Here is a 27,297-nt window from a genome sequence, read left to right as displayed (position 1 = left end):
GTGCAAGTGACTCAGACAAGTTTCCAAGGGCTCTGGCAGGTGTCCTGGAGGCAATGAGGGGTCTGAGAGGAAAATGGGAGGGAGCCAGCAAGGAAAGATGTTCTAGGTCTGGGGCCTGATAGGGAAAGCACAAGTCAACAGGAGTCAAGACATTGGACCAAAGAGAGCTGGGTGTGCTCTGAGCTGAGACCACATTTCCCTGGACCATTAAAGGCTTTTATGAGCTTGGCAGAGACAGAGGGGACCCTGGCCAGGGGCTGCCTGCCAGCACCTGGGATGGAGTAAGGGATGGTCCCAAGAGTGTCAGACTACAGGGCCCATCTGTTCAGCCAGGGCACTTTGGTACCCACCATGCCGCCAGTAGGCGCGGACCCAGCCCTGCGAGATGAGTAAACTGAGGACTTTGTTCTCCAGACACTGAGACCAGAAGGATAAGATAAGTGTTCAGATAAGGGAGGTGGGAGAGGCAGATCCTGCAGGATCCAGGGAAGGTCCTTGCTCTGTGCCTTAGCTGTGGTGGATGGGAACCCCAGGGGTTGAAATAGCTGAGGCATGGGGCCAAAGCCACTCCTGTATAGGAAGGACGAGAGGTGAAGTTGGGACCTGAGTCGTCAGTCATCCATTTTGTTGTTGCACAGGTCTTCAGTGGAGGTCTTTCTTTTTTAAATTTTTTTATTTTGTAGACAGGGTTTCTCTGTGTAGCCTTTTTTTTTTTTTTTCGAGACAGGGCTTCTCTGTGTAGCCTTGGCCATCCTGGACTCACTTTGTAGACCAGGCTGGCCTCGAACTCACAGCGATCTGCCTGCCTCTGCCTCCTGAGTGCTGGGATTTAAGGCGTGTGCCACCACACCTGGCCTCTCTGTGTAGCCTTGGCTGTCCTGAACTTGCTTTGTAGACCAGGCTGGCCTTGAACTCACAGAGATCTGCCTGCCTCTGCTGTATCTTCATTTCTGAGACAGACTCACAGGTGTCCTCATCAGCTAGCTGGACCATTGGTAAGGTGTGTGAGTACCTGGCACACAGAGAGGGATCACTTGCTGACTGGTTTGTGTCATTAAGCAATTTGGCTTTATTCCTGGGTTTCTAATTTGTAACTTTTTTTCCTTTTCTTTTTTTTTCTTTCTTTCTTTCTTTTTTTTTTTTTTTTTTTTTTTTGAGACAGGGTTTCTCTGTGTAGCCCTGGCTGCCCTGGATTTACTTTGTAGACCAAACTCACAGTGATTATGCCTGAGCACTGGGATTAAGGGCGCGAGCCACCACACCTGGCCTTTCCAAACACAGGTCTTTTTTGAGGCAGGGTTTCTCTTGTAGTCCTGGCTGGCTGTCCTGGACTTGTTTTGTAGACCAGGCTGGCCTCGAACTCACAGAGATCTGCCTGCCTCTGCCTCCTAAGTACTAGGATTAAGGGCATGTGCCACCATGCCCAGCTTTTTATTTGTATTTTTTATTTTTTCATCTTCTTTTTTGGTTTTTCGAGTCAGGGTTTCTCTGTGTAGCTTTGGCTGGCCTGGATTCGCTTTGTAGACCAGGCTGGCCTTGAACTCACAGAGATCCACTTGCCTTCCAAGTGCTAGGATTACAGTAACATGCCTTGGGTCTTTAGGCTTGGCAGCAAGTGCTTTTTATTGCTGAACAATCTTGCTGGCCCCACAAATCTTTTAAAAAGACAAGATAAGCCAGGCGTGGTGGTGTACACCTTTAATACCAGCGCTTGTGAGGTAGAGGAAGGGGGAATCTCTGTGAATTCAAGGCCAGCCTGGTATATAGATTGAGTTCTAGGGCAGCCAGGGCTACACAAAGAAACCCTGTCTTGGGAAAAGACAAAGACAAAATGAATAACAAATTTGAGGCTACACAAGACCATTAAGAAAATATTTAAAAAAAAATATTTAAAGGGGACTGGTGAGATGGCTCAGCAGTTAAGAGCACTGACTGCTCTTCCAAAGGACCTAGTTCAATTCCCAGCACCCACATGGCAGCTCACAACTGTCTGTAACTCCAAGATCTGACACCTTCACACAGACATACACGCAGGCAAAACACTAATGCACATAAAAATAAAAATAAATTAATTAAAAAATATTTAAAAACAAAAAAATAAAGTTTTTTTGTAACTGGAACCAGTTTTTCAAATAGATATTTCTCCAAGCACCATTGTTTAAGAAAAGGGTTTACACCAGGCATGGTGCCACACGCCTTTAATCCCAGCACTCGGGAGGCAGAGGCAGGAGGATCTCTGTAAGTTCAAGGCCAGCCTAGTCTATAAAGCGAGTCCAGGACAGCCAAGGCTACACAGAGAAACCCTGTCTCAAAAAACAAAACAAAAAATTTAGCCAAGAAGCTGGGAAGGAGACAGCATGCAGAACTCTAGGCATACAACAGGGCAGTCAGGCAGGACTGCGAACATGGAAAGTGGGAGTAGTCTGGAAGGAGTTTGGGCCTTGACTTCGACACCCCTCACCCCCCTTCCGTGTCCTTATGGCTGGCATTGAGGCGAACATACCTGTGACCTATGGAATTGGCAGCCAGAGGAGAGACCAGAGCACTGGCTGTCAATTCATAGGTCAGAGCCCTGTGCACTCGGTCTTGGCAGCCTGCTGACGGCCCGCCCACCACCACCCTTTACTCTCCCCAGGCCTGAGGACTGCCATGGAAGGCCCTATTGGTGTGCTGGGCGGCTGTGGCTCCTCTTCCTCTGTAGGCACCAGCCTCCACCCGAGATAACAGCAGCCCCACTGGAACCAGCGGGCACTTCCACATGGAGTTGCTGTTACAGGGGGTGGGGGCCACTGGGGTCAGGGCACAGTCACAGGCACCTCCTCTCTGGCAGGATCCTGGGAAGAGCCCCACAGTGCCCACCCATGCCCCTAGGCCCTCTTGGCTCCAGGTCCACTCTTTATTGAGGCTTATCATTTATCCAAGGCCCACACCTGGCACCCATAGGACGCCAACCTCCTTCCTGGGCGAAGTCCAGGCTCAACCCCCTCCTCATCAGCCCGGGTGTGGCTCTGATTTACAGCTCCCCAGCAGTCCACTGACATCCACACCCTCCGCACCTCCTTTCTCTCTGAAAAAGAGCTGGGCCTAGTTACAGCTTCTGCTCACCCTCCTGGCTGCAACCATGGGGCAGAGGGACAAGAAAGGACAATGGGCTGCAATCTCCAAGGATTCTTAAGACCACTCTCCTTAGGGTGGTGCTAACCAGGAAGCTAGAGACAAGAGAAAATGAAGGAACAGGAGGAATGAGAGAAAGAGGGAAACTGAGGCTTAGGAGCTGAAAAGAAACAGATGAGAACAGATAGGGAACAAAAGAGGCAAAGGGGAAAGGGTGGGGAGGGACAGGGACCCCAGGGTGACGCTCAGTGGCACAAGGCTTTGCTGGAGGCTCTAGGTTTATTCAGCAGTACAGGGAAAAAAGCTCAGTGTGGTGGGGCACACCTTTAATCCCAGCAGTCAGGAGGCAGGTGGATCTCTGTAAGTTTGAGGCCAGCCTGGTCTACAAAGCGAGTCCAGGACAGCCAGCGCTACAGAGAAACCCTCACTCTAAGGGAGAGAAAAAAAGCTGGGGGTAGGGGTGGGGTGGGGGAGGAGGGAGAGTGGGTACTGGTAACAACCAAGTCCTGTGAGTACCAAAGGCAGGACTATGGGCAGCTAGAATTCAGTACCTCAACAGTCTAAGCCAGCAAGGACCAGGGAGCTATGCATCCTCAAATGAGCAGCTTAACTTCTCTGAAGCACCATGCTCTCCTCCTATGGAAAGCAGGCCTCAGGAGGCCATCTTGCACCCTGGCCTGTACTGGTGGGAAGGTCTCCACTGTGACAAGGAGCTATGAGCCCTGAGCTAACCCAGGAACACATCTGTATTCTCATCCTTTCCAGATTCCAGCCCAAGATGCTTCAGACAGGGCCAGAGTCTGTCCCCCCGGGACCCAGCATCCAGGGAAAGGAAGCTTCTAGAGTGGGTTTTGGTCTTGCCCCATCTTGGCAGTGGTAGAAAAAGGCCCAGAGAAGCAAAGGACGCTGCCCAAGCTCCCACTGGAGGGCAGTGGGGTGGGTCCTGCCTTCCCCCTTGAAGGACAGGCTGTGAAAGATGGCCGACTGGATGACCAACTGTCTCCCAAGACCCAGGAACCCCAACAAGCCCAGCCTCCTGTTGCATCAGGCAGCCACACTTCTGGAAGACAGACGTAGCTGTTTAGGAAAGCTCCAGGCATAGATGCTTGCAGCCACCTCACCCAAAGGTGGAAACTGAGGCACAGAACAGCAATGGGCTTCCCCAAAGTCCCCAGGCCCACCCTTTTCTTTTTTTCTCAGAAGGGCTGATGGCTCCTCAGGAAGGCTTGGAAGTGGGGGTGCTCAGCCTTCCAGGAGACAGTCTGGGAGCTCTTACCTCAGACCTATCCGGCCTTCGGGGAACGAGGAAGTGGGGCCACCCTGGGCTGAGCTTTTTGAGCCGTTGGCCCAACCCTAGTAGCGTTAATCATTAGCCCACTGCCATCAATACTGATCGCAAGCGGGGTCCGAAGGGCAGTAGATCTGGACTGTGCCCCAGCTGGTGGGGCGGGTCCAGGAAGTGCCAGCTCCCTGGTGGCATCAGACCCTAGCTGCCATGGGCTTGTCTTCTCCTTGGGCTACATTGGCTTGACCTCTTGCCTATTCTGTTTGCCCTAGCTAACCACAGGCAGCCAAATTTAGGGATGGGTGACAGGGATGAGTCTTCTCTGTTCAAAACTCAGTTCTATGATGTTTGAAACCAAAAAAGAGGAGAAGACTGCAGCAAACACAGAGGTCACCAGGGATGACTAGCAAGGTGAGGGCTCTCTGGTTCCCAACTTGATCTTCAATCTTCCCACAGGCCCGTCCACTTCATGGCAGTGCTATGAGGGTGAGGGCTGGGGCGGCTTCCTTGTCAACAAGGCATGTAGGATGAGGGCATTTTGTCCCAGCATAAGGCACAGACATGCCAAAAGCCATTCTCTGAAAATGGTAGGACCAGCCTCCAGAGGGCCCAGGACTCAGCCTTCCAGAGTGGGACAGACCTGGACACTGTCAGACTAACAGATACAGCCTTAGGCCAGAATCCAGAGCGTCCCAGGAGGGGCCAGAAACCCTGCTTTGCTCTAGCCCCAAGAATAAGGCTGGACCCTGGGGTCTGATAGGGATAACCAAAAAAATAAATGGGGTTTGGTATGGCCTCCTAGGGCTCTTCCTTCTCTGGGACCGCCAGGTAACTAACTCCTCCCAGCTTCACTCAGCAACCACCACTAAGAAGTCAAGGTAACAGGCACCCAGGATAGGTTGAGCTCAAAGTGGAAGAGGGAGGCTGGCTTGCGGCCGCAGGATGAGGATGGAGTACGGTGCCCCCTGGTGGCAACGAGTGGGTACTGCGTGCAGAAGTGGGACCGGGCAGGTGAAGGCATAGGCAGAGAAGGGCGGACTGGGGCCTCACAGGTAGAGGACCTGGAAGAGGGGCTGGCGGTGGGCAAGTTTATTCCACTTCATGCAGACACTGACCCACACGCTCAGGGATCTTAAAAATACACTGACCCACATGGCAGCTATCCCCCACCTCCCCATGAGACACGGAGAGACACTTGGCTGAGTGGGGTCCACGGGTCCACAAGCCTCCGTCCTCAGGCTGGAACAAGGCGTCAGTGTGGGCCCAGGTAACAGGGAGGAGCAATGTCCTTCCTCTCCAAACGAAAGTGCACAGACAGGGCAGAGGCCCCAAAGCCGGGAGGCCCTGCTCTCTCGGCCAATTGGCAACAGGCAGGCTGGGTAGGCATCCTTCACAGAGGCTATCCCTTGAAGGGTCTGGTGGCCTAGCTGTGGGTCACAGCAATCAGGAAAACGGGGAGCTGGCGGCACCACTGTGGGGCAGTGGGTGGATCCTGGGTGCCTGCAGTCAGTCCTGGGTCTCCTCCAATCGCCACTTGAGAGCATGGTCCTTGTGTGCATCTGGCAGGATCTGGTTGCGCATGCCCCCTAGCACGTTGGATGTCGCCTCAGTTGCTAGGATTATTGGTTTTACCACTGTTGGGGGCAGCTGTCGGATCACGCCCCCCACGGCACCCGTCAGTCCCTTCTGCTCATGGCCCCTCGATGCCACGTCACAGATGGTCTGAGCTGTATCCAGGATACCCTGTGGAGGTCAGAGGGTCAGTAAGAGTGGGGGTGGGGCTCCCGGGAGTGGGTCGAGGACGGTTCTTACCTCTCGAACAGCATCGTAAGCCTTAGCCATGCCCTCGCGGAGGTCAGCAGGTTGTTGGCCTTTACGCAGTTTCCGTGAAGAGCGCTTGTCTTGTAGGGAGCGGGAGATGGGAGATGCAGGGGACAGGATGTCATATACTGTTTCAGCTGTAGCCTGAAGGAGAGCAGAACTGGACAATGACAGGTGGCCTGCAGGCCAGCCTGGGGACAAGGCCTCCTTCAGCATAACTGCTCCTTGTCCTAGTCAGCCTTTACCTCCTTTCCTTCCTCTTCTCCTTCAGCAGTCCCTATCACCCACCTCAGTGATGATTAAGAAACTTCTTAAAGAGCCGGGCGTGGTGGCGCACACCTTTAATCCCAGCACTCGGGAGGCAGAGGCAGGCAGATCGCTGTGAGTTCGAGGCCAGCCTGGTCTACAACGTGAGTCCAGGATGGCCAAGGCTACACAGAGAAACCCTGTCTCGAAACAAACAAACAAACAAACAAACAAAAACCAACAACAACAACAAAAGAAACTTCTTAAAATTTCATACTATCATTTGTTTTTATTTAAGTGGTGGCGTGTGCATGCAGTGCCCCTGGTGACCAGAAGAGGGCACTAGACACTTTGGTGCTGGGGATACAGGCACCCATGCGTGCTAGGCCTCCTTAACTGTAGACATTTACAAACCCTTCTGGGGCTGTCAAGATGGTTACAAAGGTTAAGGCACTTGCTTCAGTGTGACCTGAATTCAATCCCCAAACCTGGGGACCAACATGGTTGAGAGAGTTGATTCCCCAAAATTGTCTGACCTAAAATATTAGTCATTGTAGACACAAAGAATAAGTAAATAAGAAAAAAAAGAAGGAAGGAAGGAAAGAAGGGAGAAAACCTTTTGGGCTTGGTGAGATGGCTCAGTGGGTATGGGCACTGGCCACTGGAGAAAGCTTTGCTGTGGGGCTCACACCGAGGCTGCCCCCAGCTGAGACCTGCCTGAGTGGTCTAATTCCCCAGCGAGGACACCCCTGTACAGAAGACCCGAGAGTTAGCAAAGTAAGCCCACCTTCTGACTACCCACCCTGCAGCCGGTGTTCTCTCCCACTCCAGACCCCCTGAAGCCCTGGCCTTCCCCTTCTGGACTGAGCTCAAGGGGCTCCCAAAACCTAGTGTTCCTACATGCCTGCAGGCTCACCCAGCCGGACCCCAGAACTTAACCCCTCCCCTGGAGACCAGGCTGTGCTGGGGGTGGAGGTGGCCAGAGCCAGTTCTGCACCTGTTCACTGTAGGCTCACCACTTACAGATAGCTGTGAGCTCGGCAATGCGGTGGGCTCCGATAGCCCAGAACACTCTCGGCCCCTTCCTGTCCCAGCCTGCACTCACCTGGATGGCCTGGACCAGCCGATTGCTCAGCTCCAGAGCAGCAGAGGCCGTGGATGACCCAAAGGAGGCAGCCCCTCGCTGCAGCCCCCGAATGAGGCGCCCATCTTTCCTGTACTGCTCAATGGGCAGCCACAGCAGGTCCCGGAAACCTTGGACTGGAGTACAGGGTTATCAGGGATGCCAAGCCTGCCCCAGCCTTCCTCCTCTGCCCACGGACCCTTACCCCTTTCCAAATCCAGTTTCTTTTTCCTTAATTTTTACAAAAGATTCAATTATTTATTATTATTATGATGTATACACTGCTCTGTCCACATGCCAGAAGAGGGCATCAGATCACATTATAGATGGCTGTGAACCACCATGTGATTGCTGGGATTTGAACACAAGCCCTCTGGAAGTACAGTCAGTCCATCTCTCCAGCCCCTTAACTTTTTTTTTTTTTTTTTTAAACAAACCTTTCTTTCTTTTTTCTTTTCTTTTCTTTTCTTTTTTTTTTTTTTGGTTTTTCAAGACAGGGATTCTCTATGTAGCCTTGGCTGTCCTGGACTCACTTTGTAGACCAGGCTAGCCTCGAATTCAGAGATCCACCTGCCTCAGCCTCCCAAGTGCTGGGATTAAAGGCGTGCGCCACCACACCCAGCAAGACAAATCTTTCTATAAGTAGCTTCCCCTGGCCTGCCCCTCTTCAGGTTGTTCTTGAACTAACAACCAACCCTCCTGCCTCTGCCTCTCTAGAGCTTGGATTACAGGCACAACATGACAGTTCCAGGTACCCAAGGGCAATTCCGAGAGTTCTTAGGCTTGACAGCACAGGCCAGGTGCGCTGTCACATACCCATGATGCCATCACAGGCTCTATAAGACTCAAAAGTAAATAACATTGGGTTCCAGGGCCCTTTAACCCAGCACTTGGAAAGCAGAGGCAGGTGGACCTCTGTGAGTTCAAGAATAGTGTGTATGGGGGCTGGAGAGATGGCTCAGAGGTTAAGAGCACTGCCTGCTCTTCCAAAGGTCCTGAGTTCTACTCCTAGCAACCACATAGTGGCTCACAACCATCTGTAATGTAATCTGATGCCTTCTTCTGGCCTGTGGGCAGAACACTGTATACATAATAAATAAATCTTTAAAAAAAATTGTGTGTACGAGGACACTTAGAGCTACATAGTGAGTCTCTGTCTTAAAAGTCAAATAAAATAAACAGGAGGGCCAGCAAGATGGCTTAGCAGGTAGAGGTGCCTGCCGCCAGCTCTGCTGACCCGGCTCAGTATCCAGGACTCACAGAGTGGAAGGGGAGAACTGATCTGTGTAAGCTGTCCTGACGTCCACATGTACTCTGTGGCATGCACCCCACCACCACACACAAAACAAAACAAGAGCTGTCAGTGCTGAACACTCACAGAGCTGCACAACTGAGTGCATGGGGCCCACACCTCCCAGCAGGCCAGGAAGCTGGTTCTTGCGGATGTCCTGCAGCCACTCGTTGAGGGCATAGCCTAGCACCTTGTCCACACCCAGGAGGCTGCAAGGGAGAGGCAACAAGGGTGAGACAGAGGACAGCCACACACTGAGAGCCCAGGGCAAGTGTGACTGGATACATCTAAGCTGAGAACCGTGAGCACTGCTGACTACCCCAGGGTCTTACCCGGCAGTGTGGAGTGACACAGGCCACTATAGAAGAGGCTGCAGCCTGAGAACAGTGAGGATTTGGGCAAAGCCATCCAACCCACGAGAAACAGCAGAGAGGGCTGGAGACCGCTGCCCACAGGGGCCGGGGGCTCACCCATGCCTGCAGCAAAGTCGCTTGAGCTTCAGCTCGGAGCAGTTGAGCTGTGCCAGGCCGATTAGGAGTCCTGTGAAAGTACCCTGTTGGGAGGGGGACAGAGTGCGTGTGCCTGTGTTTGGGGACACACACTGTGAATCTTGGTCCCAGACACTGGACCCACAGAGAGCAGCTCACAGGGCCTGCCTGCCAAAAGCACTCACCACCTGGTCCACAGTGACATGCTTGCCATGGTAATCCAGGCACACGGGCACCTCAGACGTGAAGCGAAACTCCCTGAAAGGGGAAGAAAAGAGAGCGTCTTTGCTCCCTGACCTGGTCACCGGCCAGCTTTGCACACGGCCTGGCCCAGAGCCCCTCTTCCCTACCTGAAGTAGATGGGCTGTTGGTCAGAGGAACTGTGGCCACTGCCTGGAGCCTCCTGTGGGCTGCTTGCTGCTCCTGTGCCTGCAGGCTGCCCTTCCTGGGGGCTGCTGGGTTGGCCAGGCGTCTCTTGGTGAACTGGAGGAAGAGAGGTCACACAGATCCAGCGTGGACGGAGAATGCTGGGGCACTCAGGATCTAGACTTCCCCTCTCTGGCCTGGTCTCTCACCCTCAGAACTGTCTCCTGGGACCATGGGGTTGATGCTGGCTGCTAGGCTGGTGAAAAAGTCCTTGAGGAAGAAGAGGGCATCCTGCAGGGAGAGTTTTGGGTCAGATCCAGGGCCTGGCACTAACGAGAGGGTCACATTGGGCTCCGCCCTTGCCTGCTCATCTATTCACCTGGTCCACATTGAGCCTTAGAGGCATCATGGAGACCCGAAGACAGCACTCCGGCCCTCCCGGACTGCTAGTGGGAGCCACGTGCAGCGCCTTGATGGTAAGCTAAACAAAGAAAGCAGAGAATAACATGGGATCTGCTGGGCCTTGGGAGCCCCACTCCCAGCTGCCATCAACCCTGCCTCTGTGCTGTCCCCTCCACCGAGCCCTAGCTGGGCTCTGTCCTCCAGACAGACAACACCCTCAGGAGGGCCTCTGGGGAAGAGGCTGCCCACACCCAGGTGCACTCGCACCATGTTGGAATGCGCGCGCCTTGGCAGTCGCTCGCTTGTGTGCAAATGAAGAAACTTGTTGATCTTGGAGCTGGCCAGCCGGTCTCGGATCTCCAGTTCCTGAACGACGAGCACTTGGCGGGATAGTGGCCGCTCTTCCGGCTCCTGGCCAGGGCCCCCAGCTATGGCTGACTCTTCTGGGTACACTTCATGCTGGAAGCTCACCTGAGGGTGGATGAGACCTGAGTTAGGTCCTGGGCCCAAGGGGGTTGGGGAGATCTGGCTGAGGCCCCTTCCCTCCCAGAGACACTTTCTGTCCCAGTCCTACCTCAGGGGGTGCTAACACAGCTGATCCTACTGGCGCCAACCTAGCCACACTAAACTTGGCCTGTCCAAATTCAACCTAGCCCCTCACAGCCTCTGCTGAACTGAAGGTGCAGGGGCCTAGCTTGTCAGACACTGTCCCTTCTGATGTCTTCCCTCTGCCCAGGCTGGCCCCATCCTCTCTGCCCTGTCCTAGATGGGCTGGGAGTCCCCTCCAGACCTGGCCTTGCTCTTGCACTGTGTGCCTGACTGGCTTCCATGCTGCAGGCCCAGGCCTGCCTCATAGTCAAGCTTCTCTTTCTGGATGCTTCTGGCTCCTACCTGGCCTTCTAGCTTCTGCTAGGATGCTGCCTCTTGAGCCCTCCCTCCACCAACAGCCTTGCATGTTCTGTCACCTGTCCTCACATAGCTCTAAGACAGCTGGAATTCCTTGAACACCCTCTCGGGTTCACACCCGCTTAAGCACCCCCTGTTCGCGTGAGACAGTGTGGAGCCTGTGGCTCCCGGAATCCGTCCTCATCACACCCTGCTGCTCTGCGTTAGCTGACACGGTTCCTCTCCCCAGAGTGTCACTTGTGTGTCCACCCCGCGTCCCCAATCAGCCTTGCACTCACTTTGCTGAGCTGGATCTCCATAAGGACCTGGTGCTGGCGGCCGACACCACCCTGTGTACGCCAGGAGTTCTGGGGCCGGCTGGGACCAGAGGAGCGCGAAGGAGAGACCCTGGGGCCTGTGAAGCCCACTCTTGCTCTGAGAAAAAGACACATGGCGACAAGCTAACTGAGGAAACATCAGCTCTTTACAGCCTCGGCACAGGCCTTCCTTCTAGCCTGGGGCAGGAGACCCTTAGTCTCAGGCCAGGACGAAGAAGAAGGCAAGGTCAGGGCAGTGTAATGCATGAGGCTGCCAGCTGCTGGAGGCCACAGCTAGGCTATGCCCAGATCCTAGGCCTACCAGCTGCCACCCATGTGCCTCTAACCTGTAAGTGGGGTGAAGGCCAAAGTCTCTACCCCCGTAGAGGTGCCAGACGAAGGAGACCTCTCGTAGTACCACACGGCTGCTGGGCACCGGGAAGTGCGCAGGTGCCCGGAGCAGGTCAGTGCTTCCCAGGGGCTGGGAGAAGTGTCCATCCTGCACGACGATGGGGCCCGGATGCAGCTGTGTCACAATGGGCTCCCCATCTCGGGGCTGCCAGGAAAGAGCAGAGGGAAGAAGTGTGACCAAGAGGTGGTCCCCCAGCATCTGCCTTTATGTCTCCCTCTTCTCCTCCTCTATGTAAAAAAACAATGGGCCTTCCAGATTACCAGCCCAGTGCCTGTCTGGGTCTGTCCAGGGGTCCCTTGTTCCTATTGGTCCTGGAACCTCAATGAGCTTGGACATTGCACTGACCTGTGTAGCTACATGCGTCCCCCCTTCCGCCCTTCTGCTAACTGGGCCTTCTTCCTCTGTCCCCATCTCTGTATAATACATTGTGTCTCCTCTTCTGACTGTCCCACCTGTTCTTTTGAGCCCAGAGCCCAGGCTGCTTCTCCTACCCAAGAGTTCTAGAAGGGCTGAGCAACCACCTGAGCATCCAGAACTCCCATCCCAACACACCGCGATGCCTAGGCCAGGGGCGTCAAGGATGCAGAACTCATCACTGTCCAGGGTGTCTCCATCCCCTTCCTCTTCTTTTTCATGTTCCTTTGCCTTAGAACAGGACCCCAAGGTATGAGAAGGGGCCCCGGGAGGAGGCAAAGAGGCCTGGGCCCCACTCTGTTCACCTGGGAACAGATAGACGGAGACCGGAGAGGCCTGAGGAAGAGGGCCACCTATGGAAGAAAGAGGTCAATGTGAGATGTGGCCGAGGGCACCTGCTGGGGTCTGCTGTCCCCAGAGTGCCCACACTGACCCGATGACTGGGCCAGCTCCCGCAGACTACGCCGCTCAGTATCCAGAAGAGCATCGTTCAGGTCTCCCTGGTTGATGAGGGCTGCCTCCACTGGGGGGCACGAGGGCAGGGAGGCAGGGCTCTCCGACAGCTGGGCCAGAAAAGGGAAGGGGCAGGAGTGAGCACCAGAGGGAGGGGCAGCTCCAGGGCCCCTGTACTCCCCGCCTTGTGTCTGTGTAAAGAGAGGAGCCTGGCCGAGCTCTGGTAGCCTCTGTGGCCAGGCCTCACCTGTACCTTCTGGCCGGCGATCTCCGTGGGGCTGGGGGGCCGGGGTGGGGGGTGCAGGTCACCAGAGCTGGTTACATACTGGAGCAGGTTGACCAGCAGGGCACAGGAGTCGGCACAGCTGTGCACATGCACCACATTGTTGGAGCAGCGCAGCTCGAACAGTGGCTGGCTCTGTGGGTGATGGCCATGGCATTGGCACAGGAGCCACCACCAGCCAGGCTCCCCTTCCCACAGGGCATCTCAGTTCTGTCTCCCACACAGAGGGAAGGAGAGCAAGGGGGACCTTCCCTTGTCTGGCCAGCTAAAGCAGTACCTCACTGTCCAAATGTGTAGCCATCCCAGATAGCCGATGGGGCTGCCACTCACCCAGATACCCGCCCTGACTTCAGTCTAATGAAGATGAGAAAACTGGGCCCCACGGTGGCCGTCTCCCTGGGTCTTCCCTCTGTCCTGCCTGCAGGTGCCATCTATTGGCCTCAGTGAGTTGGAAAGATACTCAAGGGACCTGGTCTTTCCCTGGAGGAATACTAGCCCGGCAAGGCAAGGGCATGCACTGTGACCCTCCTGGTTAACCCTTGACCCCTCACACTTACCAGTTTGCCCTCGGTGCTGCCCTTCCAGGTTTTGATCACAAGCTCCAGGAGGTCAATGTCCAGGACACAGACATAGTCTGAGGCAGAGGGCAGAAGTAAGGTTCTCATGGTCTCCCTGCACATTGACCCTACCCTACCCATTACCAGGGCAAGATTTTACTGTGTCTGGTACACATGCATGTATGGGCAGCCTGAGTGACACCTGGCTGCTCTGAGTATGGCGGGGACTTGTCCCCTCCATGTCAGGGGAGCCCGACCCAGGCCCTGCCCACCTCGCCGTAGATCCAGGGTCTCCACCTCACACTTGTCGGACAGGTACAAAGCGGAGTCGTCAAGGATAAACCTGGCAGGGAACAGGGCTGAGAAGGGCCCGGGAGCCACTGCAGGGGGCAGCTCAGTGGCAGCTGGGCAAGGGGGTAGAAAGGGTCCTGGAGATAACAGGCAGAGAGGCCCAAGTGCCCCGTATCCTCACACATCCTCAGGAATGTCAGTTGTCTCCACTTCTGAGCCTCAGCATCCTGCTGGGCTGCATCTAGCTCTGCGCTATATTCCAGCTTTCTTTCTGTCCTTTTGTATCTTTACAGAACTCCCAGGATGGAGTTACAAATCCAGGATGCTGAGGCTCAGAAGTGGAGACAACTGACATTCCTGAGGATGTGTGAGGATACGGGCACCATCACCCCAAAATCAGACAGGCTCCAAGAGACCCTGGGTAAACAGGCAGCAGGAAGTCAGCTGCAGGCCAGCTGGAGTAGATGGACCAGGCCTGGGGCAGCCCGCATACCTGAGCAGGAAGGTAGAGGTGTCCATGACAATGTTGCTGGAGAGGGTGAAGGTCTCAGCAGTGATGAGGACACGCACAGGGAGGTAGAGGGGCCTGTGGGGCAGACTGGGGCTGGAGCAGGTTTCTGGCATGGAGGGATGGCCCCTGCCCCTGCCCCCTCTAGCCCCGAGCCTGGGTACCTGTAGTCCACAGCACAGGAGAGCAGGTGTGTGTGTAGGACAGTGATGACTGTTGGGGGCAGGTAGCCCAGCACAGGGTCGTCCAAGACGTCCAAGAAATCCAACAGCTACACAGGTCGGGGTGGGGGGTGGATAGTGAGGACACAGTGACCTCCTCCTCCTGCTCCAATACCTTCCTGTCCTGAACCTGTGGCACCCTACCTGTTAGCTGCCCAGCACACCCCTTATTAGGAGCTCTGACCAGGGCCAGCTCTAATTGAGTCCATATTTTCACCCTGGTCTTCTCAGCCCATGTTTGACCTGGTTGCCCAAATCAGAAGTCCAGAGTCACAGGATCACATGACTTCCCAGGCACCTTTGCTCACCTGGGAGTGCCAGCTCTGCTCAGGTGGGGCCATGTAGTGGCGTAGAGTGGCTTTGTGCAGCCGTATTGTCACTAAAAACTCCTGTGGAGGGAGATACAGTAAGCCAGGATAGTGAGGGCCCATGGGCTCCGTGTGCACTGAGGAGGAAGTTTCCCAAGTCCAGTGGGTGGGCGAGCAGCGGGGGAGTCTGTACCTTGACATTCTTATGGGGGTTCAGGTGGATACGGACAGCTGCAGACAGCATGGGGGGGCCCTGGCCCTTGCGGCCCGAGGTTCCCCGCTCAGTCACCCCTTCCTCTGATGGGTAGATGGTTGGAGCCAGCTGAGATGGCGGAGCAAAGCTGGGCAGTTCCAAGTGAGTGGGCAGCAGGTAGTCCTCAATGACCGCTGAGAAGGAATCTTGTGAGCCTGGCTGAGGCTGCTGACCCCCCCCCCCCGACAGCCCATATCCCTCCGGAAACCTCCCCACCCTGGCATGATATCCAGTGCAGTGGCCCCCACACCTCGATGGTAGAGTGTCGCCTTTTCAGCTTCCAGGCAGAAGTAGCCAAGCCCTGGCTGGCCGCAGTACTGGGCGACGGTGAAAACGGTGCCCTGCTCCACGTCTAGTACCAGCTCGCCATGAGTGACATCCAGCCGCTTCCCGGTCTCATCCTGCAGGTGTGCACAAGCTTAGCTTCAGTGCAGCACCCAGCATGCCTGACACAGTGACGCCTGAGGCAGCCCCAGTTCCTTCCAGATGTTACTGGAGATCAGTACCATGTGCTTCTTGCCGAAGGGGAAGGACAAGTGCCACCCAGCTAGGAGGCGGCTGCCGCTGTGAGGGCTGATGGGGGTGTGGGGAGGCGGGCAGTCTGTGGCAGTGGGTGCTACTAGCCCTTCTGCTCTTTCGGTTCCTAACTTGAAGCTGGCAGGCTTGTGTGTGTAGCTCTACAAGAGGAATTCTCTGGAGTGGGGGGCTTACTCGCTGCTCTGGGCTGCCTCACCTTTGCCTCACAGAAGGCGGTGACCCGACCCTTCAGCACGGTCACCAGTGTGGAGAAGGCGCTCTGGGACTGACGATGGGAAGGCTCAGGAGCAGGAGCCTGGGGGGCACCCGATGCCATCGAGAAGAACTGGGTGTCTTCTTCATCTGAGTCTGAGTCTGAGGGAACAGGGTGGCTGGGTGGGGAGCAGATGTCGGGGGCGGGCAGGCCCAGCCCTGCCATACCTACTCCTCCCTCCCATGCAGCCAGGAGCGCTCTCATACCCAGCTTGAAGGCTGACTTGCACATCTTGAACCCCACTGAGCCGGGCGGCCAAGCAGCAGTGGTGGACGTGGGAAACAGGTCTGCAGGCTCCCACATGAGCAGGTCGTTGTTGATCCTGACATGGGAGTGGCGATAGCACAGGTCAGAGGACAGGGCCGAGGGCCTGGCCCAGCCCAGCCTGCCCTGTGTCTCCACCTGTTGTAGATGCTTTCGTAGATCTCCTTGCTGGGCAGGAAGATGTGGGCACTGGGCATCATCACATCCAGGGTACAGCGTGACTGTGCCAGCGTCCGGCTCTGGAATGTCTTCATCTCCTCGGGGTCTCCAGGGATCACCATCTGGACAGGTGAGGAAGGTCACCAGGAGGCCTGCCAGGCCTGCCTCTGGCTTCAGAATTGGAGATGCTGCCATCCATCCATCCAGCATCCACCCATGTGCTCACTGGACAGTCTGTCCATCTATCTATCTATCTCTCCCCCCGGGGCGGGGGTGCTCCTCTGGGCACAGTGCATGAGCTTTCCCCCTCCCCCCACTCTAAAGGCTTCGTGGATGTGAATCCCTATAATCCTCACACTAGCCTTCGAGAGCAATTCCACCAGGGAGCAAACACACAAGCCACCAGGGAGCAGAGCCTGTCCGGGACCCCAGGTGGCCTTGCTTCAGGCCACTCACTGCCTGGCACTTAGCACTCATCCCCATCAACTGCAGCGGAGCATCCGGAGGCCCAGGTGTAGCTGTTAGATGGCTGAAGCACGCAATGGCCTCCTCTGTGTACTTCCATCCCTCCCCCTGGGCAAGAACGGGTGCTTCTGAGTCCCTTGTTACTCAGAACAGAAGGGGTTCCTCTCAGGAGTGGCACTTGGGGTGGAGGAGTCAGGGAGGGGGCGCCTCACCTCCTCGGTCTCGTACATGGTCCGTTTGGAGGAGAAGGGGGAGGGGGAGGGCTGCCGCAGCTCACACAGGCTCTCAGTGGACAGCTCCAGATCCCGGCCTTTCTCAGCTGTCTCCCACTGTGTGCCACTGGACTGGGGGTTCAGGGTCACCACTACCCTGCCAAGACACAGGACTGTTGGTGGCCTGCCACCACCACAAGTTGTCCGCCCCTGACCCCCACCCCCAGAACTTCCCCTTCCAGCCCTCCACTTACTGAGGTAGGAAGTACTTGGCCTGAGAGCTCCTGGGATCCAGAGCTTTGGAGATGCGTAGGCAGGGGACAGGTGGCTTCTCGCCATCTTCATAGATTCCTGGAGGGGACAGAGGAGACAGGGTCTCACTGATACCTTTCCTTTCCCTAGCCATTGCTGGGTCAGGCCAGTGTCCCTTGGATAAAAAGGACCTCTCTGCTCTCTGCCTGGACTGCAGCCTGTCCCAGCTGTTCCCTGGACACCCCTACCTTGCAGGTCTGAGCAGGTAAGTTCCAGGCGGGTGGGAGCTGGGGGACCAGGCCCACTGTTGAGCTCTGAGCGGAACTGGGGCTCACTCAGCTCCAGTCGCAGCTGCTCAGGCCGCACAGCCTGGCCAGCCCAGGGGTCCCGTTCAGGCCGAAGGTCTGGGATGGGGAAGCGAAGCCTCAGGGTGGCCCGGGGCGCTGAGAGCCGAAACAGTGTCTGCTGCTCAGTAGCCTGTGGGGGATCTGTCTGTGAAAGGGCTGGGGGTTAGACGGGGCTTAGGTGCCTGCTTCCCACCCCAGCACAGAACCAGAAGGGCATCTCACTAGCAGGCCAGCAGGGGGCTCAGAGGGGGCGGTGATCTGACGGAGCAAGGTGGCAAGGCGGTCCAGGGACCCCAGCTCCACCTCGGCTTGGAAGTCGGCCAGGTCCAGGGACAGTTCAGAGTGGCAATGGTAGGCGGTGGAGCGCCGAGACCGGCTCTAGTCAGAGAGAAGGTGATTGGGTTAGCAAGGGCTGAAGGGTGAGTGAGGACAGGGTAGGAAGTGGCTTTCATAAACCAAAACAAAGCTTCTGGGCTTCCCAGGGATGGGAGAGGAGCTGGGGCAGGAGCCACAGCAGGGAAGGAGGCTTTAAAGACCCTGCAGTAGCCTGAGTTTAATCCCTGATACCCATATGGTAGGAGAGAAACCAATTCGCCCGGGTGTGGTGGCACACTCCTTTAATCCCAGCACTCGGGAGGCAGAGGTAGGTGGATCGCTGTGAGTTCAAGGGCAGCCTGGTCTACAAAGTGAGTCCAGGACAGCCAAAGCTACACAGTGAAACCCTGTCTCAAAAACAAACAAACAAACAAACAAAAAACCCAAAATAAATAAGTAAATAAATAAATAAATAAAATAAAGACCCTGCAGTGACGATGAGCACGGGATATCTCTCTCACACACACACACAGGAGCTGACTCGGCTGACCAGACCGGCCTTGCACTCATCTTCCTGCCTCAGGCTCCCAAATGCTGGGCCTGAAGGTCTGCGCCACCACCCCAGATCATGCTGGCTTATCCAACAAAAGCCATCAACACTTGGCTCTGCCCACCTTACAGGTTCAGCAGAGGCAGGGAAGAGGCCACCAGGCCATGATAATAGCAAGGTCAGGATGGGGACAGGTGCACAAGGGCCCCTGGTGGGAGCCGCAGTTTGGCTAGAGCAGGGGGTGTGTACCTTGAGGACCCGGCGCAGGGTCTGCGTGTGGCGCAGGTGGGCACAGGGTCGGGCTGAGGCTTGGGAGCCCGAGCGACTGGGGAAGCAGAGGAGCTACAAGGGGACACACGTGGTAAAGGAGGTCAGGCGGCCCTGACTCCCACCTAGCCCCAAGCCCCTCCTCTGCCTCACCTCTGTGTACTCTGGCTCTGAGGTGGCCGTGGGCCACAGGCATTCCAACACCTCCAGCTGCCCAAAGTGCACTTCTGTGCTGCTTGTCCTTCGACTGTGGCTACCAGTCCGGAGCTCCCAGGACAGCTGCACAGCTGTGCCTGTTAGTCTGTGGGCAGGAACACACGCTTTAGTCAGGGGGCGGGCTCTGGGCTCTCTGGGTACTCCGTGTAGGTCCCTGACTTGGGCTGTGGTGCGTACCGGACATGGCTACAGGGGCAGGCCCTCTGGAAGCGTGGCCGGAGGTGGTGGAAGTCTCGGGAGCCGAAAGGCCCATCTTTGGCAGCATCGAACTCAGCAAAAAAGTGAGTGGTGAGGTCAGGTGGTCCTGAAGATGGGGCAGCTGTCTGAAGCAAGGTCAGGGTCACACCTCCCAAGGTCACCTTCAGCAGCGAGTCAGGGCGCAAGGTGTCCAGAAGAGGAGTTGGGGCCTTCTTGCCTGAGGGAGTAGAGGCTTCAAAAGGGGTCCCTCCGTATCACTGTTTGTTTGTTTCCGAGACAAGGTTTCTCTGTGTAGCAGCCCTGGCTGTCCTGGAACTCTCTTTGTAGACCAGGCTGGCCTCGAACTCACAGCAATCCACCTGCCTCTGCCTCCCAAGTGCTGGGATTAAAGGCGTGGGCCACCACGTCTGGCTGCTCCTGGGTGTCTTAAGTGGAGCCACTGTTGACTACTGAGCAGGGGGTTGGGAAAACCCTGACTAGGCACGGCATGGTGGCACACGCCTTTGATCCCCATACTCAGGAGGCACAGTAAGGCAAATCTCTGAGTTCATCTTGGTATACAGAGGGAATTCCAGGCCAGCCAGGGCTACATAAGTGAGACTCTATCAAGAAAAAAAAAAAAAAAAAAGGAGGGCTGGAAAGATGGCTCAGACATGAAGAGTACTGTCTACTCTTCCAAAGGTCCCGAGTTCAATTCCCAGCAACCACATGGTGGCTCACAACCATCTATAATGAATCTATAATGAGATCTGGTTACTTCTTGTGGTAGGCAGGTGCACATGCAGGAATAGTATATAAATAAATCTTTTTTTTTTTTTTTTTAAGGTTTTTTGAGACAGGGTTTCTCTGTGTACCCTTAGCTGTCCTGGACTCACTTTGTAGACCAGGCTGGCCTCGAACTCACAGCAATCCACCTGCCTCTGCCTTGCAAGTGCTGGGATTAAAGGCGTGGGCCACCTCAGCCCGGCCGTAAATAAACCTTAAAAAAAGGAAAAATAGGATAGGAGAGGGCTGGAATGATGGCTCAGATGTTAAGTGCACTGGCTGTTCTTCCAGAAGTCCTGAGTTCAATTCCCAGCAAGTACATGGTGGCTCACAACCTTCTATAATGTGATCTAATGCCCTCTTCTGGCATGCAGGTGTACATACAGGCAGAGTACTGTATACAAGATAAATAAATAAATAAATGCTTTAAAAATAAAAAAAAGAAAGAAAAAAGAAAAAAAAAGGAGAACCTCAGGCATGGTCAAGGTTGAAGGCTGGGATTAAAGGCAGTGGTGACGCAGGCCTTTTTAATCCCCGCACTAGGGAGGCAGAGACAGGTGCATCGCTGAGTTCAAGGCCAATCTGGTATACAGTTTCAGGACAGCCAAAGCTACACAGAGAAACCCCACCTCAAAAAACTAAAAAGAGAAGAGGAAATAATGAAGAAACTGGCTAAGCCGGACTGTGGGGTGGCAAGCTATATCCCACAGGTCCCAAAGGGGATTTCCTCAGGGTGACTCTGACCCTCTGACCATGCTCAGTGTGATCCTCTAAAGGTGCTAGAGGGATCAGTTGATGTGTCTTTAACCTACACAGTTACCTAACTAAAACATACAGCTTGGTCATACTATGCCCTGTCTGTATAACGGGAAACCAAGTCTAAAGAGCACTGACTAAGAAATTCAGACCGAGTCGGGCGTGGTGGCGCACGCCTTTAATCCCAGCACCTGGGAGGCAGAGGCAGGTGAGTTCAAGGCCAGCCTGGTCTACAAAGTGAGTCCAGGACAGCCAAGGCTACACAGAGAAACCTTGTCTCGGAAAAAAAAAAAAATCAGACTGTGCATATTACATGACCGTACCAGCTTCCACAGAGAGAGGATGTGGAGGAAGCCCACTGATGCTGGGTCTACAGGCAGCACTGGGGCTTGCTGCATACATCTACCCCACAGTCCTGAGGTCCCTTCCACTCCATCTTGCCCCTGAAATCAGCCCCTAAAAAAGACAGTCCACTTGAAGACTTACCACCGGAGTGGGTTGGGGTAGAGGGCCGTTGGAAGGCCATGTTACTGTGAACAGAGGAACCCAGGTCTACACTGTACATGGAGAGCTCAGAGACAGCCGAGGTCACACTGCTTGTGAGGCCAGCCATGGAGAAGAAGAGATCTGGAGGTGAGGTGAGGGGCAGTCAGAAACAGATAGGCTGCCCCCACCCCAGCTCTCGCACTGACACAAACTGCCCCTGAAAGGGCTTGGTACCCACCAGGGCTGTCCAAATTGAGGGGGTTGGTGATGGGGTGCAGGCTCAGGGGTTCAGCCACAGCACCAGCCTGCAGCTGCTGGTTCAGATCCTGCTCGATGAGCCACAGGTCTTCAGCACCTAGGGGGCGGCTCTTGTTCAGCTTGTCAGCCAGGCCTCCTGGATCTGCAGGGGAGATAGTTCAGTACAGCCTGTGTGGTCACATGGAGCTTGCCCCACCTGCCACCCAGTGCCCATAGCCTTACCTGCAAGGTTGATGGCACTGAGCAGTTTCTGAAGCTGCTGAAGCTGGCATGGGGTCAAGAGCAGGTGCAGAGAGCCCAGCTGTCCTGATACCTCCAACTGGGGATGGAGCGGACAGCCATGGAGCCCTTACAGCCCAAGCACTACAACAGCCCACCTGCCCATACCCTGGGGACCTAAGATATCAGCTGTAAGGCTTAACCTGCTACCAAGCAGCCGTACGAACTTGGCCCCTTGATCCTTCGGAGTCTTTGCTTTTCCAGTTGCCCCATCCCCACTACAAGAACCTGAGCTACTCTACAGCCTAGGCTGGACTCAAAGTGAAGACAACCTTCTGTCAGGCTGCCAGATGCTGAGATTACAGCTCTGAACCCCCATAGCCGGCTCTTCCTTCCTGTGGCCTGGGGCTCAGCTGGGTCTGACCGTCAGGCCCGGGGCTCACCTTGGGGCCCGGCAAGGCCTCAGTCTGCTTTAACTTCACTGTTAACTCCATGTAGCCTGTGCAGCTGCCGATCTGCAAAGGCGCCTTTGGCGGGTCCACCTGGGAGGACAGTTCCTCAAAGTACAGGCAGACCCCGGTCAGCTGCAGAAGCTTGTGCAGGAAGGCGGGTGGTTGGTGCACGTCCACGGGGGGTGCCTGGCTGGGGTCCCGCACGGCTTCATCGCAGTACTCCAGTCTGGGGAGGGAAGGACCTGAACTTGTCCAGACAGCCCCAGGCCAGAAGCCCCATCTTTAAAGCTGTTCTAGGGCCAGAGAGCTGAGAAACCCAGATTCCATCATGCAGCTTCAACCAACCTTCACTTCTCTGAGTCTTAAGAGTTCTTTTTGTTTGTTTTTTGTCTTTCCAGACAGGGTTTCTCTGTGTAGGCTTGGGTGTCCTGGGCTCACTTTGTAGACCAGGCTGGCCTCGTACTCAAAGCCTGCCTCTGCCTCCCAAGTTTTGGGATTAAAGGCGTGCGCCATCACGCCCAGCCCCTTAGAATTCTTATAACCCCAGTCATTCTAGCCTGTGCCCTTGGCCCTAGGTACCAGTGTAGGCTCCCACGACAACCCACCTCTCCCATCTCCCCAATGCCTGGTTGAAGTAGGGGTAGAGGCATTTGTCTTCTCTCATCCCCCTGTCCTCCTTACCTCTGCACTCGGGCCTCCACAGCCATGCTATGTTCACCACCCACTGAATGTTCCACTCTCACAACAGTGTCCAGGAAGGTCACCTTGATCCTCCGAAGCACTAAGGAAGAGTGTCGGGAGTTAGGTGGGGTGGTGGAAAGCAGAGCAAGTCGCTGCCAGGCTGTGTAGAAAAGGTGACTGCCATGTGGAGGGCCCAAGAACAGACCGGCAGCCAAGGGCCTACTCACCAGTCTCAATGGTCTGGGCGAACATTTCCAGCCCCTCCAGGGGCTGTGGCGGCTCTGCCGGTTCAGGCAACCCTTCTCGCAGGCACTCCTGGGCCAGCTGCAGGCTCGTAGTCATGCATGAGGCCCAGCTCTGAGAGTCCGCAGCCCCTGGCCCTGTGGAAAGGAACAGAGGCTCAGGGTAAAAAAGACCCAGACAAGCTCCTGGGCCCATTCCCAGTGACTTCCCCACCTTAGTTTTTCCCTGCCCTCACCTGGACCCTGGCGGGGTTGCAGGGTAAGCTGGAGGCCTGACACACACACAGTGCAGTGGTCAGTGAGAAGTGCAGCCCAGGGGACAGCCACCTCGATGGAGCTCACGAAGCCTTCTACCAGTTCCAGCGGTGACTCCATCGACCTCAAAACCTCGTTCACAGACTGGGCAAGAGGCAAGGTAAGTCAGCTCACAGAAACTCCAAATATGGCCACCTGCCACAATCTTGCATGGCCAGTGTCTTGGAGAGCACCTTCCGGTGATCATCCTTCGTTATGCTACTTACAGGGCCTTCCTTTTTGCCCTGGCCTGTCTTCATCCCACCATACAACTGTCCTCAACCCTTTGGACCAGCTAAAAAGTTTCCTTCTCTGTTTGGTTCAAAACTCCATTTATTGCTAGGTGTGGTGGCCTACATGCCTTTAATCCCAGCACTCAGGAGCCATAGGTAGGTGGATAGTCTCAAGATCTAGGCCAGCCTGGTCTACAGCTGGCAGAGTGATTGCCTAACAGGCAGTAAGCACTGGGTTCCATCTCCAGCAGAGTGAAATTGGATGTGATGAGACTCACGTGTAACCCTGGCACTAGGGAAGCAGAGGCCAGACGATAATGAGTTCAAAGCTATCTCTTTTGAGCTAGGGGCCAGCCTGGGCTACATGACACATGAGACTGTTGAGCACCTTCTTCTATGTGGCAATCAGAGGCTGCAAGGGGTAGGTAATCAATGGCTTCACCTCCCAGCCTGGCTAAGTTGTAGGCAGTCTCAGACTCAGGCAGCACCAGGAAGGGGTGAGCAGGGCACACTGAGGCTGAGACACCTGAAGAGTGACGAGGATGCAGAGGGAATAGGATGGTGGCCTATTCCAGGCACAAGAAAGTGTGTGTGTGGTGGGGGGGAACCCTAGTCAAGGGGGCAGCAAGCAACCCATGCTCATCATAGGCCAGCAAAGAGGTCAAGGGTGGAGCGTCCAGGAGAAGGACTGACCCAAGGCCAAATGGGCTCCGAGTCCCAGACCCACAGTGGAGCTGCACATGTCTGAGACATAGGATAGAAATGTCTGCACTGGGGTTGCAGCTCTGCCTGCCCAGCAGCTCCCAAGGTCATGAGTCACGGGTCTTCTTCTATGAGCCCAGGTGCTCTGGGTGGTACCAGAGAGGGCCTCAGGGAACACCTGCTGGGCCCACAAGTAAACACAGACAGAGCCAGGAGACAACTAGAGAGTGACTCTAAAGTTCTTATCCGTCGATTGGGGAAACTGAGGCCTAGGCACTTGTGTTAAGTCACTGCAGGTACTATGAAACTGAGACTGGTACTCAGGCCTCACTTCCCATCTCAACTTGGTCCCTTGAAAGCCTTCAAGGTAAAGCCGGGCGTGGTGGTGCATGCCTTTAATCCCAGCACTTGGGAGGCAGAAGCAGGTGGATCGCTGAGTTCGAGGTTAACCTCGTCTACAAAGCGAGTCTAGGACAGCCAAGGATAACACAGAGACCCTGTCTTCAAAAACAAAAAACAAAATAAAAAAAGAAAGCCTTCAAGGTAGGGGTTGCAGGGTGAGTAGCTGAGAGGGGGTGTTGGCTTAAGTAAGGTGCCTGTGCTGTCAGGGGAGAGGCCACTGGCATGGACTCCCCCCCCAAAAAAGAGCAAAAGCGTGGACAGGGGAGGTGTTCTGGAGCTGAAAGCAAATTGGGGGAGCCCAGATGTTGGATGTCTTGCAGAGCAGCCTAAGAGGCTGAGGTCAGACGCCTCCTAGGCCAAGAACTAGGAGATGCCACCAACTCTACAACCATATTTATTCTCAAGGCACGGCCTACCTCTAGCTCTTTCTCAGGGAGCCGTAGACCCAGAAGCCAGCTAGAATGGAGCCCTGCCACATGCCCATTCTACTGCAAGAAGGATGGCCCCACACCAGCCATAAGCTGATGCCTCTAATTGGTAGCTCCTTGGCTACTCCCTAGTCATCTGAGCTGTGAGTCAGTGCCCCTCACCTGCCACCCCCAGCCTTCTGTCCAACTTCATACCCCAGGCCTCAGACATCCCAAGCATCATCTCCCAATCTCATTCCCCGACCCCCACCCCCCACCCTGCCCCAGGCTAGACCTCTACACCTTTCCTGGAGGGCTGCCCACCAGGTAGAGATGCCACGGATCAAGTCCCTCCCTAAAACCAGGCTAGGCCCCTCCCACTCTTCCAAAAGCAGGAAGTAGAGAGCAGCAGCCTCAGTCACACGAGGTGTGGATCAACACAGCAGGCAGTGACGCTGTTGTTGACATCCACATCCGGGGGCGATCTCCACCCTTTATGCCCAGGATCATAGGGGTGAGGAGGTCAGGACACATCTTTCCACAGGTGCCCCTGGCAGGGCTCTTCACACCTCCCCAAAGCCTCCCCTGACAACTACCCCAGTTCCAACTCTTGTCACTGCCCTGGCAGGTTCCCCTCCTTAACTCCCGGGCATCCCCTTCCTCAACTAGCTCTCCAACTCTATGTAGTAATGGTGTCATTATCTTGAGAAGTGTCAAACCCCACCCCACCCCACCCCGCCCCAATCTGTTTCTCCCCTCGGAGGGAGTAGACGGGGACGCCTCCTTCTCCTAGCTTCTGTTAAGAAGCGAAGGGCCAGCCCCTGGCGGAGGAGGTCGGGACCCACTGGCTTCTCCAAACTCAGTGCCTGTCCTCCAGCCCAAACCTTCTGCGGGGACTCTCCGGTCGCCGTGCTCCCTCCTCCACACAATTCTGGCTCTGCTGTGCCTCCTCACCCAGGTTTCCAGGTGAATGTCCCGCAGAGCAACGCTGCCCTTGTACAGATCCAGGCTGAGCTGGTCCAGGCTGAGGTTCTCCTGAAAGAAGTGACCCAAGTAGTGCTGTAGCAAGTAGCGGCAGACACGCTCTTTCACACAGTTCGACCATGGCCACAGCCATCGTGACATCTCGGGAACTGCCGGGCCCGGGCCGCTTCCTCTGGCCGCCAGCCGGCGAGCTCCGTCCGGCTGCGCTGCTTACTAGAGCCCCCGGTTCACCCCGCCGCTTCTCTCAGCTCCAGGCCGCGCCCCCTGACGCCCAGCCACGCCCCCACGCTCACTGCCATTGGTCATTGCAAAGGGCGAGGCCTGCTGATTGGGCGCGGGAGGCGGAGCCTTGAGGAGCGAAAAAGGGACTAGGCTCCCAGCGAGACGAAATGCTCCCAATCGTAGTTTACGCTTGCGCATAAATCCTGTGTGGGAGGACCTTTAACCTCCTTGCTATAAGCTACGGAAAGCCTGTAACCGTAGGGCCACAGTCCGGGCCGGGCAGAGTGCGCATGTGCGGGCTTGCCCACCTTCTTTAGGTGATTCGGAAGAATTTAAAGAGACAATGTCCCACGTAACTTTGTAGTTTGCTTATTAGAGGAGTTGAAGTCAGTGCTAATTCTGCAGCCTGCATTTTGGCCCCTAACAAACATTTTCATTTATAAAACTTTTTGTTTTTCGTTTTCTTTTTTTGGTGGGGAGGGAGGTTTCGAGACAAGGTTTTCTCTGTGTAACCCTGGCTGTCCTGGACTCGCTTTGTAGAGGCTGGCCTCAAACAGATTCACCTGCCTCTGCCTCCCTGAGTGCTGGGATTAAAGGCCTGTGCCAACACACCTGGCTATAAAACTTTTTCTAAACTTTTATCCAGTCTTATTAACAGCTCCCTTAAGAGACACTATTGTTTCTGCTGTTTGTTTGTTTTGTTTGTTTGTTTGTTTTTTCCATACAGGGTTTCTGTATAGCCTTGGCTTTCCTGTGTAACTCTCTGTAGATCAGGTTAGCCTTGAACTCAAGAGACACACCTGCCTCTGCTTCCGGAAAGCTACCACTAGGCCTGATTTTCTCCATTAAAATTTGTTACTGGTCCCAAGAAAATCCTTTTCCCAAATTCCTCAAGGACATAGTCCCTGGTAGGCAGTGGTGGCACAGCCCAGGGGAATCTCTTAAGTTTGAGGCCTGCCTGATCTTCAGAGCAAGTTCTAGGACAGCCAAGGCTACTCAGAGAAACCGTGTCTGTGAGGGCTGGTTGAGGGGGAAAAGATAGTATTTACTTCTTTTTATTTTAATTTTTATTTTTTGGTTTTTCAAGACAGGGTTTCTCTGTGTAGTCATGGCTGTCCTAG

The 27,297-nt window shown here is 55.2% G+C and overlaps 1 protein-coding gene across 2 annotated transcripts; it reads right to left on the bottom strand.

Annotated features, from left to right (window-relative positions):
• Window positions 1-5,356: 5,356 nt before the first annotated feature.
• On the bottom strand, window positions 5,357-26,214 carry Atg2a (autophagy related 2A). 2 transcript variants are annotated; one of them, XM_051145962.1, is made up of 40 exons: window positions 25,925-26,214; window positions 23,169-23,331; window positions 22,918-23,070; window positions 22,691-22,790; window positions 22,001-22,235; window positions 21,561-21,657; window positions 21,319-21,480; window positions 21,081-21,221; window positions 19,053-19,290; window positions 18,813-18,960; window positions 18,642-18,734; window positions 17,750-17,905; window positions 17,429-17,672; window positions 17,183-17,279; window positions 16,929-17,085; window positions 16,231-16,373; window positions 16,035-16,150; window positions 15,772-15,929; window positions 15,289-15,439; window positions 14,979-15,172; window positions 14,786-14,866; window positions 14,421-14,527; window positions 14,242-14,334; window positions 13,730-13,800; window positions 13,458-13,534; window positions 12,865-13,035; window positions 12,598-12,727; window positions 12,303-12,517; window positions 11,686-11,894; window positions 11,321-11,456; window positions 10,404-10,607; window positions 10,114-10,215; window positions 9,944-10,025; window positions 9,719-9,851; window positions 9,554-9,626; window positions 9,351-9,433; window positions 8,968-9,089; window positions 7,572-7,726; window positions 6,212-6,364; window positions 5,357-6,142 (listed from the first exon to the last, which is right to left on the bottom strand). In XM_051145962.1, the coding sequence occupies exons 1-40, from the start codon at window positions 26,093-26,095 to the stop codon at window positions 5,906-5,908; spliced, it is 5,751 nt and encodes a 1,916-aa protein (XP_051001919.1). In that variant the 5' UTR covers window positions 26,096-26,214; the 3' UTR covers window positions 5,357-5,905. The 2 variants fall into 2 exon arrangements, with proteins under 2 accessions (XP_051001919.1, XP_051001920.1); XM_051145963.1 differs by having other exon boundaries at window positions 12,871-13,035.
• Window positions 26,215-27,297: the final 1,083 nt, after the last annotated feature.

The sequence above is a fragment of the Acomys russatus genome, chromosome 5 (assembly GCF_903995435.1).
Source record: "Acomys russatus chromosome 5, mAcoRus1.1, whole genome shotgun sequence".
In the NCBI taxonomy this organism is placed as follows: domain Eukaryota; kingdom Metazoa; phylum Chordata; class Mammalia; order Rodentia; family Muridae; genus Acomys; species Acomys russatus.
The sequence above is the reverse complement of the archived record's forward strand: the minus strand, read 5'-3'. Positions and strand labels throughout refer to the sequence as shown.